The sequence below is a fragment of the Gossypium hirsutum genome, chromosome D12 (assembly GCF_007990345.1).
Source record: "Gossypium hirsutum isolate 1008001.06 chromosome D12, Gossypium_hirsutum_v2.1, whole genome shotgun sequence".
Classification (NCBI taxonomy): domain Eukaryota; kingdom Viridiplantae; phylum Streptophyta; class Magnoliopsida; order Malvales; family Malvaceae; genus Gossypium; species Gossypium hirsutum.
Genome location: NC_053448.1, coordinates 61,595,431 through 61,612,030, shown reverse-complemented (window position 1 = coordinate 61,612,030; position 16,600 = coordinate 61,595,431). Strand labels below are relative to the sequence as shown.

Here is a 16,600-nt window from a genome sequence, read left to right as displayed (position 1 = left end):
AGTCTGTGATTTTTTTTAAATATTATAATATATGTAAGGTTAATTCAAAAGTTCCAACTCATTTCTATACCTGTATTTGAATTTTTGGTGTTTTTTAAGAAAATAAAACAAAACGTCTTTGTGATAATTAAGACTTTATAAACCATTCACTATTAACTTAAAATTACTCTTACCTACTCTTATACAATATTTAAGTTATTTAATTCTTATTTAAGAGCATATTGAGTCTTAACTTGATTGGTATGAATATTATTGTCAATATAGGAGGACGTGAGTTCGAGTGCATTGAAGCACATTATCCTCCTATTTATGAGTTAAAAAAGGTTATGAGCATCAAAACATCGACTTTAAATAAGCTAATAGGAAATAATGGTGCCTGACCATTGCTTATTAATTAAATTGGATTTTAATTTATAGGAGAAAAAACAGTTGACTTTCATGGCATTCAGCCATTGGATTTCACTATTTTGAAAATTATAAATGAAAATTTAATTTTCTATGATAAAATAAAAGAATATGTTTTATTTATTTTATTAGTTTTCCAATCGTGTGTTCTCCTTTTTCCATATGATGTCCGTACATTGATCCTCTCTCTCTTTATATATTTGAGGTGGCGAATTTTTATTATTAGTTGATGCTGGATTTAGTTTTAGTTTTTCATTTTTATTTTTGCAATATAATGTTTTAATAATACTAGAATTTAATAATTATTATTTAATTAAGATTAAAAGTTTAAAACTAAAAATACGGTATTAAAAATAATCAAATAAAAATATAGAGATTTTTTATATCCCTATATCATGGCATATTTATAATGTTATTCTATATGAGATCATATCGTGTTAATACAAATGATTTAACGGGTAATGTCAAAATGTCATTAAAGAGTCATCACATCAAGTTTAATCTCATTTAGTGATCTCAACTTTCCAAATACATCAATCTTTTAAGGTAGTCTCATTCGTTCCATTTCTCATATTAAGAGATAAGTCCAACTCATATTTTAAACTGAAGTTATGATTGAACTATATGTAAATGGCAAGGCACTAATCCATTTTCTCAAGAAAAGAAAATGGGAAAAATAGCACATGCGAAAACTCTGCTCAAACAACAACTCAGTATCCTTTGACCACAAGTACTGCGGCTCATCTTAGTCTCTCCACACTCTCACAATGCTTATACAACAACTCACCCACAATGCTTATACAACAACTCAATATCCTTTGGCCACAAGAATTGCAACTCATCTTAGGGTCCGTTTGTTTATATGTAAAAGTTTTTATGGAAAATATTTTCTGTATTTTGTTATGTTTGTTTCATAGAAAATAACTTGGTCAATGAAAAATGACTTACAGGTCAACAGAAAATAAGCATTTTTTCCTTATAAAATGACTTACCTTTTTAAAAAGCATAAGTCATTTTCCGAAAAAGAGCTACTCAATAGATAATTTTACTTTTATTTAAAAATTAAAATTTTACTTTTATATAAAAATTAACTTAAATCAAATTTAATATTATTATATTGACAATAAATTTTATTTTTATTTTTAAAAATATTTAAAATATTTAAAATATTAATATAAAATATTATATTTTTTAATATTATTAAACATACGTATTTAATTATTTATATTTAGTCATTTAATAAATTATTAATATAATTAATATAATTTATTATTTTTAATAAATTAATTAATATTTAAATTTTATTTTAATAGTCAATTTTAAAAATAATAATTTTAAATAATATTATTCACATATTATTGAAAATACCAATATTAATATTTTAATACTAAATATTTATTACAATTATAAATATATTAATAATAAATGTTTTGTAGTATAAATGTTAAAATATATCGTAAGCCTATATACTCTTCACAAATTTGCAATTTAATTTTTGCACTTTTATTTTCAAGAATTTTGTCCCTCTACTTTCCAGATTTGAAAATCAAGTCTAACTGCTATATATTGTTGATTTTTTTTGTCAATTTTGTTAAAGTCACACTTTTAAATAAAAAATACTCAGTTGGTAGTCATGTAACTAAAAAATAATCGTTGCAATGAACCTAAATTTAACAAAATATTTTTAATATGTGTAAAAACAATGTAAAATATAAAATTATAGATATAAAATAAACTCAATTAAACAATGAAAAAAAATCTCAAATGTATGTTTGTTTAATTGAAAACGACTTTTATGAAATATTTTTAAAGAACCTGCTAAATAAAAGAAAATATTTTGCACAGATTCATCCAAACACCAGAAAGTATTAGCTTTTCCAAAAAAGTAAGTCATTTTCCGGAAACCATTTTCAGTGAAACAAACGGAGCCTTAGTGTCTCTCCACACTCCCACAATGCGAACTGCTTTGTCAAACACTCTCCAATATTTTTTGTTGTAATAGAATTAAATCCATAACCTACCCATAATATAAAGATTTGAGATTTTGGACTCATAAACAAGGTTTATAGTTGTTTTTACATGTTAAACAAAGATTTTTAGAATCAAACTCATGATTTAACCAACTAACCACTTATTCCTAGTTCAATTGATTTAATCGATCCGATTGAATTGTTTAATTCAATTGAATAAATTATTTAAAATAAAAAAATCAATTCGATCGTTAGTTCAACCAGTCAAACCGTCAATTCAACCAATTTAACTAGTTTACAAATCAACCAATCTGAATCCTTATTCCAGGAAACTCTGAAAATAGTGTGTTGAAAATTATAGCCATGTTCATAAGCTCATTGTGAATAATAAAAATACCAATAAAATCAATGGTTTTTTTGAGTTCCCCTGTTATCTCTCGCAACTCTTGGTACCAAAAGAAATGCATAGCATAAGCAATTCAAGGGAAACATTGTAATTCAACAAATCCATCATGCAATGAGAGAAAAAGGACTCACAGTACCTCTATTAATACCTTATAATGCAGCAGCAGTAGCAACAACAACTAGTTATTTTGTTGAACAAAGTAATTAATTCCTGCCCACACATATCAGTTCATCATAATAAGTATTTGTCTGAATCCCCAGGTTTTTTAACATTTATTTTTTTGATGGAACTAATTATTGAGGCAAGTTTTGCTAGAAACAGTATCTGCACTAACTTGAGTTTATATATAGAAGACGATTCACATTCATTCGAACAACACAATGCTGTCTCTTCCGGCATGTCCAGTACAACGAGTGATCACCTGTTCGAAACAGAAACAGCTAAAGCTCGAACATGTTACTCCTCCTTAGTATCTGCAGGAGAAGATTTTTCCTCTGACTCAGTAACTGGAGTTTGTGATGGACCATCTTCAGTTTGCTTAGTATCAGTTTCTGCAGCTCCTGAGGCTTCACCACTGGCATCCCCTTCGGTTACTGGAACCATTGTCTTCTTGATGGATCCAACCTTCACGTACTTGCTCATGAACTTGTACTCCCAATCCTGCAATGCGTCCAATTCGAATGGACCGAGATCTGAAATATCACCTGTCAGATCTTTTTCTTCGAAAGACATCTTTGCAAGAGCTCTGCTTGCATCTTTTCCGGCGAACAACGCATAAGGTCCACCAGGTCCATAAAACATTCTGCAAGAAAGATTATATTCAGGGAAAAGCCAAGAACTTTCTGATTCATTCAATTCATAATTCTTTCATATGTAAAGGTCACTTGAGAAGGTGATACTCAACCACTCCCAAGGCATTACGTATAGTTCGAACATGACAAAATTGTATCAGACCAGTTCAGTATCATCAGTTGCACTTCATTTAGCCACTTACAATGCAAATTACTCTAGAACTACGCTGGTTGATTACCGTTCTGACATTATAAAGCAAGTTTAATAAACTACCAAACTAAGAAGCACAAAGAAGCTCAAAGAATATGAAAATTTTTAACAAACAATGCAATTTACTCTAAAACTATGCTAGTTGATTGCCTTTTGACATTATACACCAAATTTTAATAAACTATCAAACTCAAAAAAACACAAAGAAGCTTAAAGAGAAAAACTAAGGTGCATAATTATTTTAGCTTTAAAAACATAAATGATTCTGTTAAAAAATAAAACAAATTGCATAGGAATAAAGCTGGGTGACATAAGAACAACGGATTAAGCTCAACAAAGTTCAAGGCTTACCTCGAATTCTTTACCTCAACCGTGTTCATTACAGTCATGCATGTTACAGTATTAGAGACAGAAAGGGAAGACACAGGACACAAGTGTGTTCCTATAACTACTGAAAAATAGTGTTCCAACTATTGTGTTAGAGAGAAACAAAATTCACAGAAAAGAAGCCATAGCTGTCTCATCTTTTTGCTTAATTGGATTGAGTACATATTAGTACTCGAGAATTGAAATAAACTTGTATCAACTAAGATACAAAAACATGGTAACAGCCTCTGATCACAGAAACAGGCTAAATATCCAGATGAAAGGGAAAAGCACCAATATATATATATGTATGTATGTATGTATACTCTCATTTCAAAATATATGATTCAGGGTCAAAATCTAGAACTTTTTATTAGACAAGCAAGATCAACTAAACCGAAAATAACTTGCAATGACTACTTTGGTTAAATCCCATACATGATTTATCATATTCATCACAGTAATTACATGGAACAAAATAATTTTTCTTTTTTAAGTTTGTATCATATGGTAGCAAAATCATAGGGTGCTTAATTAATCAAAGAAAAAAAGACAGTCTACCATCAATCAACTGAAAAGTTCAAAGAAACCAGCAAAATAGCAAAAAGCTGCAGTCAAGAAAGCTTTCCAGTTCAACCATGAACTTAAAAGGCAAGTAAAAAGGTAATATGTAAAGTAAATTAATTTCAAGCAAAAACCTCAATAGCAGCGAACCCCCAAAAAAGTTACCACAGCAAAGCTGATTTCCCAACACACCCCGTTGACCCCAACAAAGAATGGAAAAAATTAAAAGAACCCAAAAAGAAAAATCCCAAAGAAAAAAGAATTAAAGCTTTATTTAAACCTGCTTTGAGAAACATCATAGATCTGGCCCTTGATGGCCATAAGGAGTGGTTTCTTTGAATCCGACCCATCATACTGCTTAAGTTCCTCCTCGGTAATCTCGCCGAGCTGAACCGGTGGCGGTAGCGGCTCCATCTGCTCCTCGAAAGCCGTAGACCGTTGATGGATATGGTCATCGGATGACCCGAATAGACCCGTTGCTACATAGTAAACAGCCCATAACAGAGCTAGAACCGTGAAAAAAGTGGCCGGAGATAGACCCGTATACGCCGTTATCGCCTCCTTCAACGTTTCCCATAGCTGCAAAGCCATATCGCTTTAGCGATCTTAACTCAGCTGAGTCTGAGAGTCGCTCGTGATTTGGTCTTAAAATTGAAAGAGCAGAAAATGGCTTTGACGCTTTGGTATTAGAGTTTTTTGCCTGTAGCTGTAATTTATATGCTCCATTTCTCCCGCAAAATACTAATTAATTCCTCTTTTTAATTACATTTAATTTAATAATTAAATTAAATAAAGTTTGGTATGAATATATGGACTTATGCTATTTTTAAATTTGGATTTATTATTTATATGGAATATTGTGCATTTTTTAATACAAAAATGTTTATATTTAATAAAATAATTTATAATTAAAAATAAGATTAAAGGAATAAAATGGCTGCTATTATTTATTTATTTTGGTTGTTGGTAGTCACATTCCACACCATAGCAGACAGGCTTGAAAAATGCTAAAACTAAGAAATGTTAAAAAATTTATTTTGTTTTTACAATTAAAAATTATTATGGCACAACTAAAATTTTTAATAAAAAAAATAAGAATATTGATAATGCCATAATTTACTTCAAAGTTCAAAGTATTGTTGGGGTTACAAATTCTATTTTTGGAATCATAAACATAATTTTTTGTGCATTTTATTATTTAATTTATATATATTTTTATATTTTAAAAGAAATATCAAATACTAACCATGTCCAAATGAGACATAATAGTTAACGTTTCAAAACTGAAAACACCTAGGTTGAAATTCAAAATAATAAACAGATACTCAACATATAAATTATGTTTGGTAAAATTAGAATATTGAATTCTTTTGCCACCATTTTGGACTACCTTAATGTTTGGCAAAAATGAAATACCAGCTTTTTCGTGTGTTATTGTAGCCACACGATTCAACGAATCGATGTATCAATTCAAATAACAAAATTAAATTGATTTTTAATAAGTAAATAAAGATTAAGATATCTTCGTTTTTTATTATCCTTTAATTCAGGTTGATAAATTATATATGAGCGAAAGAAAACAGTTTATAAATTTGCAATAAATTAAAAAAAATAGAATCTTATTTTCTATGTACAAGAGTTAAGTAGAAAAAAACGGAAGCAGAAAAAATCTTTACCCCAAGACAAATTGATTAGCCAATCTAACTTGAAGTGGGCTCAAAAGATCAACAATATAGAGTTTTCGCACAAATTTTGTAAATTAATTTTTTTAATAAATTTTTAAAGATAGACTACACTCAATATTACTAAACTATTAGTAAGTTTCCATTTTGGTCATTCAAATTTAAAAGGTTACGAAACGGTTGCTGAGTTATTCAAAAATTTTCAATTAAGTCATTGAACTATTAGAATGTTTATTTTTAAAGTCTGGCTAGTGAGTTTTAAACAATGATTCGACAATCAATAGAGTGAAAATATTCATCAACTAAGTATAACATACCTTAAATCCAAACCGATCTAATGATCAGTGTCTTAGATTGAAAACAAAAACTATTTGAATTTTAGTTCGTAAATATAAGACATTCAAAATTGTTTTATAAAAAAAAACTAAACTATAAAATAGAAAGAGAACGAAAACTCTCAATTGGTATAATCAGTACAAACACATAAGACCATACAACAACAATTTTAACAAAAAAAATCACACTTTATTTTCTTAAAAGGGATAATGACAAAAAAATCTCCTGTACTTTAATAAAAATATCAATGTGATACATGTAGTTTCAATTTGTCCACTGTAATACCTATACTTTTATTTTGTCTATCAATTCAATACCTGACGCAAATTGACATTTGGACCACTTACGAGTACCACATGAAAATATCAGCCAGACACAAAAGCTGAACGGAAAAGAAATAGGGACTTGAATTAAATTTTCCCTTTTATTTTATAAGCTCAAATTTATTAAATAAATCATAAATAAAATAAATATATATTTGTAATAAAACATGTTTTCTTCTAATTTAGTCCCTTTTGTTTTTTTTAATTTTCATAATTAACATGCATTAAGAAAATAAAAAAAAATTAATTAATTAATTTTACATGTTAATTTTTAATTAAAATAATTTTCTCTTCCAAATAAAATACATTAAGAGCTGTCCCCTCCTGTCTCTGGCACCGCCGCCGCCACCTTTTACGGTGATCGGAGGCCACCGAAAGGTTGCTATCCTTCTCCCCTTCGCTTCTCCTGGTTCAGATCTTCCAAAACCAAACCAAAAAAAAACTTGAAACTTTTAAACTTCTTTTGACCCAATCTTCACGCTACTCTGGCCATCGCCAGTCAACAATCAACCGGGCAAATAAAAGTCGGTCCAACATGTCTGATCTAGAGATCAATAGAACGCAAAATCAAAAACCTTGAAAAGGAGGAGTTTCGGTGGTTCGGTGGCCAATCCCAACGGTTAAGAGGCAAATGAGGAGGAGTGGCAAACCAAAATCAATCCGACTATGGAGATTTGGGATCGGATGAGCAACTGAATTTTAAGATTCAATTTGAGCATTTGGACTAGATTTCCGGGGAATCCAAACAGACAAAGGCAAAGAGGAGGCTTTAGGTTGTCATTTGGAGGTGCCCGAGTGGGAGACGATGCCGGAGTGGTAGCGGCAGCTAGGGTTACGAAGGAGAGGGAGAAAAAACACTCAGTTTTCAGGGTTAAATTAATTGGTAATTAGATGAAAAGAAAAGTAACGGGACACGTTTTCGGTCCCTTAATTGAGAGTTATTGACTGCTTCGTTTGGTAATGGTACAACTGTTTGTAGGTCTCTCGTTTGAAACTACAGGTATTGTGTAAGGGGATTAGTTGCCTTTATGTGCTTACTTTCAAGTTCAAGATATTAGGATATAAGTATGAAAAATATAATATATAACATAATTTTATATATGAAATGCCAACCTCATTTTTCACCAGAAAATCAACATGAAACTATGGCTGGTTATAAAAATTACAAAACTTGCTCATATACAATAGTAGTCTATTCTATTCACAAAATCGTCTCACAAATCTCATCTTGCTTTTCTCCTTCATACTATATCCATTGTCTCACCTTGAGGAACTAACTGCCTCTTATCTGGACCACCAAAATTATTTGAATGTATTGAGTCAAATAAATGAGGCATGTGATGGGCAAAATGAGATAAAAAATGAATGAACAATCCACCCCGGCCCCAACCCCACCCGCCCTGCCCCGAACTTTATATAATATTTTCATCCTTGACTCCAAAATAGCTTACCCAATCCCGCCCCACCCCGACTCGACGTTTTATAATATATTAATTTAACAAAGTTCAATCAAATATATATTATATATCCTTATAAAAGTAAGAGATTATAATTAAAAATATAAAAAGTTGTTATCAAATTAATATTTACCTGTTTATTAATTCATTTGCAATGCCTTGAGCTTCTTTTAATAGCTCCAAGCTTTTTGCACAGTCATCATCCGTTGTTGCAGACTTCAATTTCGAAAGCAAGTCCCTGACAGCGCTAACGAATTCTTCTGAATCCTCTGTCCTTTCACCACGGAAGCTAGCAGTAGATTTTAATACAATTGCTTGTGTTTCTAGTTCTTGATCACTAGATGGTGTTTCCTGCAACTGCTTTTCTCCTGATTTTTTCCTCGCTCTGCTGCTTTCAATCATTTCCAGTCTTGTAGCCATTATCATTGCTTTATTGATACACGATGAAGGCAGCTGCATGGTAAAGCATTCAAACAATTAACATGAGAAGCATATGTTTGAATAAAAAGTTCATCCATTTTCACAGAAATTAAGTGGGAACAATAAACATCATCCATGAACATGTAAGAATCGGGCCAGTCTTGTTCCATTTTGGAGACCGTGTTCTGAAATGATCTTTAACCGAGAGGGAGGGAGGGAGAGTTACCTGCGCGAGCAGAGCAACCTTGAAACCAAAACTCCTTGCAGAAACACCAGGGACAAGCTTATACAGGTAGGTTATTTCATGATCAGATTTTGAATCGATAGTGCCCTCATCATTATTTGAGGTCAGATACGAGACATGGTATGCCTCCACAGACCCAGGAAATTCGGCTTTAATATCAGCAATTTTAGGGTAATGGGTCACAAAAAGGACCATGCATTTTTTCTGCTCCAGTAGATAATGCAATGTGGCATAAGCAATAGCTACACCATCATGTGTACTAGTTCCTCTTCCAAGCTCATCGATGATGACCAGTGAGTTTGCAGTGCAACTGTGGAGTATTTGAGAAGCCTCACTTAGTTCTTCTAGAAAGGTACTTCTCCCTTGTTGGATACTGTCGGAAGCACCCATCCTTGAGTAGATAGCATCTAAGACAGGCAGAGTGGCTGATTCTGCTGGTACAAAGGAACCAACCTAAAAGGATCAGAAGGCATGTTTCAAAACGGTAAGGGTTACTTCAAGAAACACAATGAAATGAGAGTAATTCAACATCAGAGGTATTATTTACTTAACAAAAAACGGTGATTAGAGAGAATTTGATGAATTCACCCATCTCATAGCATAATGTGAAATCGTGTAGAAGAGTTCGCAAAGGAAGAGAATAGGGAACAACGTCCAACTTAACACTATCACATATTATAATCATGCCTTCCAATAAGTAAATACCATATATATATAGCTTTTGGGACAAGTGCACATGAACTATCTTTGGCAGAGGCACATAAACGAACTTAATGGTTACCAAAAGAACTAAGGGAAAATGAGAGAAGTATACTGAGCAATATTTTGTATGAAACCATAAAAGAGTCAAACATGTTGTGATAAAAAAAATTTAACTGAAGGGCCAAATGAAACTGAAGACAAGAAAGGAGGGCAGGGGAGGGGAGGGAGACAGAGAGAAGTAATAGTGAGCTCACAATCTACCTGAGCCATCATAGCGATTAGAGCAACCTGGCGAATGTAACAACTTTTCCCCCCCATATTAGGACCGGTAACAATCTGACAATACTCTCGGTCTGCATGCAATATTGTGTCATTTGGAACAAAATTGTCTTGTAAGATTGTCTCCAGTACCTGATCAAACACAGCACTCAGTAAGCAAACACCCCATGGCAAAATATCGGCTATAATTTATATAAAGAACTTAGTTTGAGTATTTGGATAAACATCATCAACATCAATCATGGAGATTAATTTACCGGCGGCAAAAGAATAGAATAAGAAGGATATGGCATTAAGAAAAGGAATATCTTATGAGATGTACTCTTATTTACATATAAGAATTAGGCCAACCAAGCATCCTGGGTTAACTTATTAGAGAGAGTTTCAAACAGACAAATAATAGAAAACAATTCATTATTATTTAAGCTTATTTTTCATAACATGAATTTTAGGGATGCCTATGAAGTACGGATATCAAGCATGTTGAGAGAAGCTCTCTGTGTTAGTGGCAATAAGCACTTGACATATCAAATTTATTAATATATGTTAGCATTTGGTTAAAAAATCTTCAAAACCTTCCAAATAGGTTCAGTTATAAATAAGTATAGTTAGATATCATATGTTTCAAACATAAGCTTCAACTTACAGGGTGGCGGCCAGCGTGGATTTGTATTTGAACAGGTCTATTGTCCTCCATAAAGATAGGACGGACATAATTCTGCAATAAACAATTGAAAATATAAAAAATATCAACTTAGCCAGATCAAGATTAAAGTATTAAGGTTCACCAAGTAGGTACCTTATTTTTTGAAAGAATGGCAAGAGAGTGCAAACAGTCCAGAGTGGCAAGAGCTTGAACAGCAGCTTGAAAGTCCATATAATATTCTCCAAACTCCATAAGAAAGCTGCCCCACGCAGCTCGACAAATAATGGTGAGCTCTTCATTTGCCAGTCTTAACTGGTCTAGTGCTGTCAATACTTCAGGTGGATGATACCTTACTGTTTTTTTGGTACTGCTTACCTTAACCCAGTTTGAAGGTACCTTGGCATCTATAGACAGCTGCATAGAAATTGAAGTGGTTCAGGGCCACAAAAACCAACTCGAGGTGCAAGAAAAACAAAACTGTACGCGATAATATAATAGCTGTCCGGAGAACATTATTATTAGGATATTCCAGAATATACAAATAAGCCTACCTCTACCAAATGTGTAGTTCCTGAAACACATGTAAATTCCAATTTGTGATTCCTAAATTGCTTTCTATACAAGCCAATCAAATTATCCAGTTTCTCCTTTGCCAACTGAAGTGCTTTCCGAGCTCTAGCAACCTGCAATAAGTAAAAAGTCAACCCAACAGGATTTGAAAAGATCACAAGATCAAATGCAACAATAAGAACAAGATTAAAGTTAAACAGATCTTCACTTCATCCAAAATACAAACCTCTGGAAATTGGTCTTTAGATATAATGATTAAGTCTGTAAAATCCCCTTTATCAGCTGCTTCTTTGTTTAGGGTAGACAGTAGTTTCACAGCATTGCCAAGTACTTTAGATGATGAAGCAGTCAAAATCAACCTTCTCAACAGAGCAGACTGCACAATTGCAACTCCAATTTTATTGCAGCCATAGTCCTCATATTCTTCATTAATATGAAGCCGCTTAAGTTGCTTTCCGGTAGACAGAATAGCTTGAATAACTGCAATGAACTATACAACTGAATCCTTAGGAATTTATCAATAGAACCAAGCAGAGGGATTTACACAATAGCACCCACCACTATAGCTATTTTCCAACAATGAAAAACATAGCAATGTTTAAACGGCTTAAATGCAGGAGAAGAACCAAGAACAAAAAAACAGAATATCACCTAGCAGTTGCAAATTAAAATTTAACTTTTCATTCCTTCATCAGTACAAATCTGAATGAAGCGCCAATCGATAGACTTAAGAAATTATAGTGCCAAAACACCATATTGTAACAGCGGAACATTTAAATTCAAATGAAATAGAAAGAGCTTCAACCAAAAAAAAAAAGGGGGAAGAACCTTAAGAACCTAGCTAATTGAGTAATTGTTGCTTCCCCTAGCATGCACAATAACAAGATAAAGGGGATGACAATACCTCTGATGGGGTGGCAGTCCGATGGAAGATTCTTGTTATTCCACGTTGAATATCAGGTGATCTTCCTAAAAAAGTTAAAACTGAGGAAAGCAAACAGGACAGTTCTGGCTTCATAATGGTTGCATCAGAATCTCCCCCCTCAATCTCAACAATACTCTGAGAGCCTTTATAAGACCCCATTGACAAAGCAATTTCAGACACAGCATCCAGTCGAGCAGTTATCATGTTTCTATCACATAATGGGTGAGTAACCTGTTTAATGAAATAAAACTCTTAAGGTGAAATCATACATTAGGACAAATATAGAAACCACCAGAAGCCAGACCAAGTTTTATCTCAAATACCCAGTGTCTTAAAAGCCTCGATCCATAAGTAGTGAGAGTATGATTCATGACTCCTAGCAACGAGCCAGTTTCAGAACCATCTGAATTATTCCTCAGAATCTGGTGATAGCAAAAGCATCTATTCAGAAACAAGGTTTTAATAGAGAGAGCAGAGAGTTAATATCCAAAGAAAATAGTTTCGAAGGAACCATTCCTGACACAATAAGTTTTCTTTTTATTAACAAAAAAACAACTAGAGTTCCAACTGGTTACCATTGATATAAAAAGATTATAAAATTCAGGATTTTACCATGTCACCAGTCTTTAGTAAAAAGATTGGCTTCAGGAGTCTAAGCTTGTTTGGAACTAATTGCAAAGTAGAGAAGATCCATTGATACAGTACACTAGTTGAATATCACAATGACCAGAAATCACCACCATGACAGCCATTAGCTGATCACAAATTCCCGATGCCAATTTGTGGTGGGAGAGCTAAATGGCAACTTGACTAAGATTAACTAGGCAGTAAAGGGAACAGCTATTCTGACAAATTTTCAGAACAAGACGTATACAAAAAATGATGAAACTATTACCTCTAATTGTTGAAGTGTATTTGCTGAAAGGTTCATCTCCACCCTGCTTGATAAGGAGCGAAATGAAGCTCCACAGCACAAAATTCTTTCAAATCCAAATTGCTTGAGATGACGAATAGTTAAGGCCAGCGCTTGTAAAGCCAAATCTGGCATGTTCAGGACTCCCTGAAGATCAACAAAGTCAAGAAAATTAATTAATACATTAAAGCAAGATCAATAACAAACAATGGCTTAATGAAAATAAGAAATCAACTTAGTATTATTACATGGAAAAAGGGGGCCAGTAGCAAAATTTTCTATTTAAAGAAATGACAAAACATATTTAATCTTTACAGCTAAAATATGTATATTTGGTCATACAAATTACCAAACCAAAGAGATTAGTTGATTACTAAGAGTAAAACAAACCCCACAACAAACCATAGTTCAAATTCAATGTTTTTCGGCGAGCAAAAATGTTGCAACCAAGTTCACACCTGAATTGAATTTCTTTGTTCTGTAGCCTCTGCTAACTGATTCACATTGTCTGCTAAATTATCTTCAACCATCTTCTCATAAAGAGACATCACATCCTCAAGTGCACCACCATCCTTGAAACAATCACAAGAGGCATGCTCCAGACGAACATTCGAGGCAGGTCCAGCATATGCCATTAACAACTGATACATATATTTATATAATCAGAAAATTTTTGGAAGACAGAGCCACTTAATAGCGAAACAGTACATTTATGGAATTTCTCTACAAGGTACCCCTTTTTGTTTTTCATGGTTGAACAAGCCAGATACATTGACCAAAATGTTAGTTAATACTCAAATTCTACAAGCCCCCAAATATACTGGGATCGAGGCTTGTTGATTTGGTTTCTTATTCAAATTTCTACAAGGTCAAGGAATGTGAGACCATGTTTATCTATCTACATATTTGGTAGGTTTCAACAGCTTTTTAACTCTTACTCCCCCAACAATACCAGTAATTCGTCAAAACTTCCCCTTTCATGCTGCATTCTATAGGAACAAAGTCATTGCCAACACTTCCAATTATCCCCGTAAAAAAATTTCCTCACATGATTTATCAGATATTTTTCGTTTTTAAACAAGTAAATATGCCACATCACAAACTATAACAGTAATAAATGAAATACCTTCTCTGTTTGTTTCGAAAGTGGTTGTCCGAGCAATAACTCGGCCGGAGCCAAGCTCAAAACCACAGCTTCAAGCCCACTCCTCATAACCCCATCATCGAACTCACCGTAAACAACATCCCCGGTTGAAATCTCTACTCCAACAATACCAATCCTCACATTAGCCCCACCAAAATTTGAAACCGACCCGGAAACATCCAAAACTTTCTCCACAACACTAACCAAATAATTACTCTCTGCACCACACCCTTCCTCTTTCCCTCCCACATCCTCCGCCGCCTCCAGCGTAGCTTTCGTGTACAACGCCGACAAACCTCTGCCAAACGGACCAACCCGGTTGGAACCATGAGCCTTAATAGCAGCTGTTTCTGTCTGTTTCACCACCCCAACCTTGTACCCGGCACTAACCAGCCTCCTCACGTAGACATTCAGTCGAAAAGTTGGCACGCTTGCTGTCAAGAAGTTGCGATCAACATGGGCGTAAATCCCCAACACTTTAGCTGCTATTTCCGCATCTTTCCCAAAGAACCGAAACCTATAACCAACTTCCACCATGAGAAGAACATCCCGGTACTTATTTTTTAAATCCACAACTTGCTGTTCCAATGGAGTGTACTTCTTGTGATCGGATTCGGAAGGTTCGATAGAAGATTCCAGAAGAGGCGGTGAAGGGGGTTCGAGAAGTTTCTGGAGGAACTTCTGGTGGAGTGAAGGATTAGACTGAGGAGGAACTGGGTTCTGGGTGTGAGGAGAAAGCGTGGGTTTGAGTCTTTTAGGAGTGGAAGCGAGGTGAGAAGACAGAAGTTTCCGTTTTGAAGGAGAAAACGAGACCGTCGTTTTAACATTAGGAGAGGAAATCACCGGCTTCGGCGGAGGAGGAGAAGAATGCGACGAAGGGTTTGACGGTGGAGGAGTTGAGGCGGCCGGAATTTTGGGTTTGGAAGCAAAGAAACGAGAAATCACTTGCTGCTTTTGCTTGCCCATGTTTGGGCAAATCAATAAACTGATAAACTAAAATCAATGGACTTTCAGAGAGATGATGATTTTCGAACGAATGGAGCCATTGAAACGGAGGGTTTTCTTCATTTGGCGCGCTTTCCTCTCAGCTAAATCGACAATAAATTTGTCATTAAACAAAGACTAATGGGCCTTTGATGACAATAACCTGGATTGCGTTAATGTTTCCTTTTTCATTGGGCAAAACTTGAGCCTGATGGGCTTGTTCCATTTTAGTACAATAACCCAAAGTTTCAAGAGGGTTAATTGCACAAAAAGCCCAAATCGTTGCTCGGATTTTTAAATTGATTTGTAAACTTCAGAACATTTTATTTGAGTCCTTAAAAATATTGTACTTCTTCCATCAACTAGCTACTTGCTTATGCATTAAATTCCAGTTCACACTCGGCGTGTAGCATTTTTAAAATATAGAGATCAAATTATTAATACAAATGTATTTACCAATAAGTAGTGTTGTTAAAATTTTGTACTAATATTTTTTAAACACGTCATGTCCATGAAATTCATACGGTAAATACATAAATAGTAATTTGTTCCACGTGTTCTAGATATAATCCATGCAATATTTGAATTTCCATTTAATGGTTACGCTAATAATGAAACTGACAAAAAAAGCTTAATTGATAAGATGTTGATACTTTAAGTACTTGATTAGAAAAAATGTTTTTACATTTTCATTCATGTTATTTTTTTATGTTATCTCATTTTGTGTGGTTTTAGTGTCTACTTATGTTGTATACAAAACAATTCTCAATTTTGTATCATGTTATTGTTATATTTATCGGATATTTATGTAAGTTGTGAGTTGTCTTATAATTTGTCACTACTATTAGCTATCAGAGAATTATGATCAGTTTAGCATTGTTTTTAATAAGCATTTTTGGGTTAAAAAATATTTTTGAGATAAAAGCATTGTTAAATAGGAGGATAATGTACTTTACGCACACTTGAACCCACGTCCTCCTGCACCGGTAACAATTTTGATGCCAATCAAATTAAGACTCAATCTATTCTTACTTTTTTTATATACATATAATATGAAAGATAGGGGATGTGGTCACATAATTTAAATCCGTATCAAACGAATATCTAATAAAAACTTCAACATCTACTCCAAAATAATAATTAAACAATAATTAACTCTCCACATTATAGTAATCTTGTTTCTCAATCATAGAATATTCATGTTGCAAAATCACGTTTAAATTTGATATTATTGTTCAAATTATTCTCAATTTTGTATAGTG

General features: G+C 33.3%; 2 protein-coding genes across 3 annotated transcripts; both read right to left on the bottom strand.

Annotated features, from left to right (window-relative positions):
* Positions 1 to 2,893: 2,893 nt before the first annotated feature.
* Positions 2,894 to 5,488, bottom strand: LOC107947305 (membrane steroid-binding protein 2). Its single transcript, XM_041107691.1, has 2 exons — positions 4,994 to 5,488; positions 2,894 to 3,583 (listed from the first exon to the last, which is right to left on the bottom strand). The coding sequence occupies exons 1-2, from the start codon at positions 5,302 to 5,304 to the stop codon at positions 3,238 to 3,240; spliced, it is 657 nt and encodes a 218-aa protein (XP_040963625.1). The 5' UTR covers positions 5,305 to 5,488; the 3' UTR covers positions 2,894 to 3,237.
* Positions 5,489 to 7,287: 1,799 nt separating this feature from the next.
* On the bottom strand, positions 7,288 to 15,464 carry LOC107947306 (DNA mismatch repair protein MSH3). Of its 2 annotated transcripts, none has more exons than XM_041107689.1 (13): positions 14,337 to 15,464; positions 13,669 to 13,851; positions 13,193 to 13,357; positions 12,621 to 12,719; positions 12,277 to 12,528; positions 11,599 to 11,862; positions 11,354 to 11,485; positions 10,956 to 11,216; positions 10,803 to 10,874; positions 10,139 to 10,288; positions 9,158 to 9,628; positions 8,645 to 8,964; positions 7,288 to 7,598 (listed from the first exon to the last, which is right to left on the bottom strand). In XM_041107689.1, exons 1-13 carry the CDS (start codon positions 15,318 to 15,320, stop codon positions 7,535 to 7,537), a joined length of 3,417 nt encoding a protein of 1,138 aa, XP_040963623.1. In that variant the 5' UTR covers positions 15,321 to 15,464; the 3' UTR covers positions 7,288 to 7,534. The 2 variants fall into 2 exon arrangements, with proteins under 2 accessions (XP_040963623.1, XP_040963624.1); XM_041107690.1 differs by having other exon boundaries at positions 7,319 to 8,342; positions 14,337 to 15,447.
* Between the last annotated feature and the right edge of the window lie 1,136 nt (positions 15,465 to 16,600).

What these genes read in the sequence shown, in the direction of transcription:
- LOC107947305 (XM_041107691.1), bottom strand. Translation starts at nt 5,304, where the DNA reads ATGGCTTTGCAGCTATGGGAAACGTTGAAGGAGGCGATAACGGCGTAT. An exon ending in TATGATGTTTCTCAAAGCAG is followed by an intron (nt 3,584 to 4,993) that starts GTTTAAATAAAG and finishes TCTTTCTTGCAG; the next exon opens with AATGTTTTATGGACCTGGTG.
- LOC107947306 (XM_041107689.1), bottom strand. Translation starts at nt 15,320, where the DNA reads ATGGGCAAGCAAAAGCAGCAAGTGATTTCTCGTTTCTTTGCTTCCAAA. An exon ending in CTAAAGACCAATTTCCAGAG is followed by an intron (nt 11,486 to 11,598) that starts GTTTGTATTTTG and finishes TACTTATTGCAG; the next exon opens with GTTGCTAGAGCTCGGAAAGC. An exon ending in CCATTCTTTCAAAAAATAAG is followed by an intron (nt 10,875 to 10,955) that starts GTACCTACTTGG and finishes TGTTTATTGCAG; the next exon opens with AATTATGTCCGTCCTATCTT.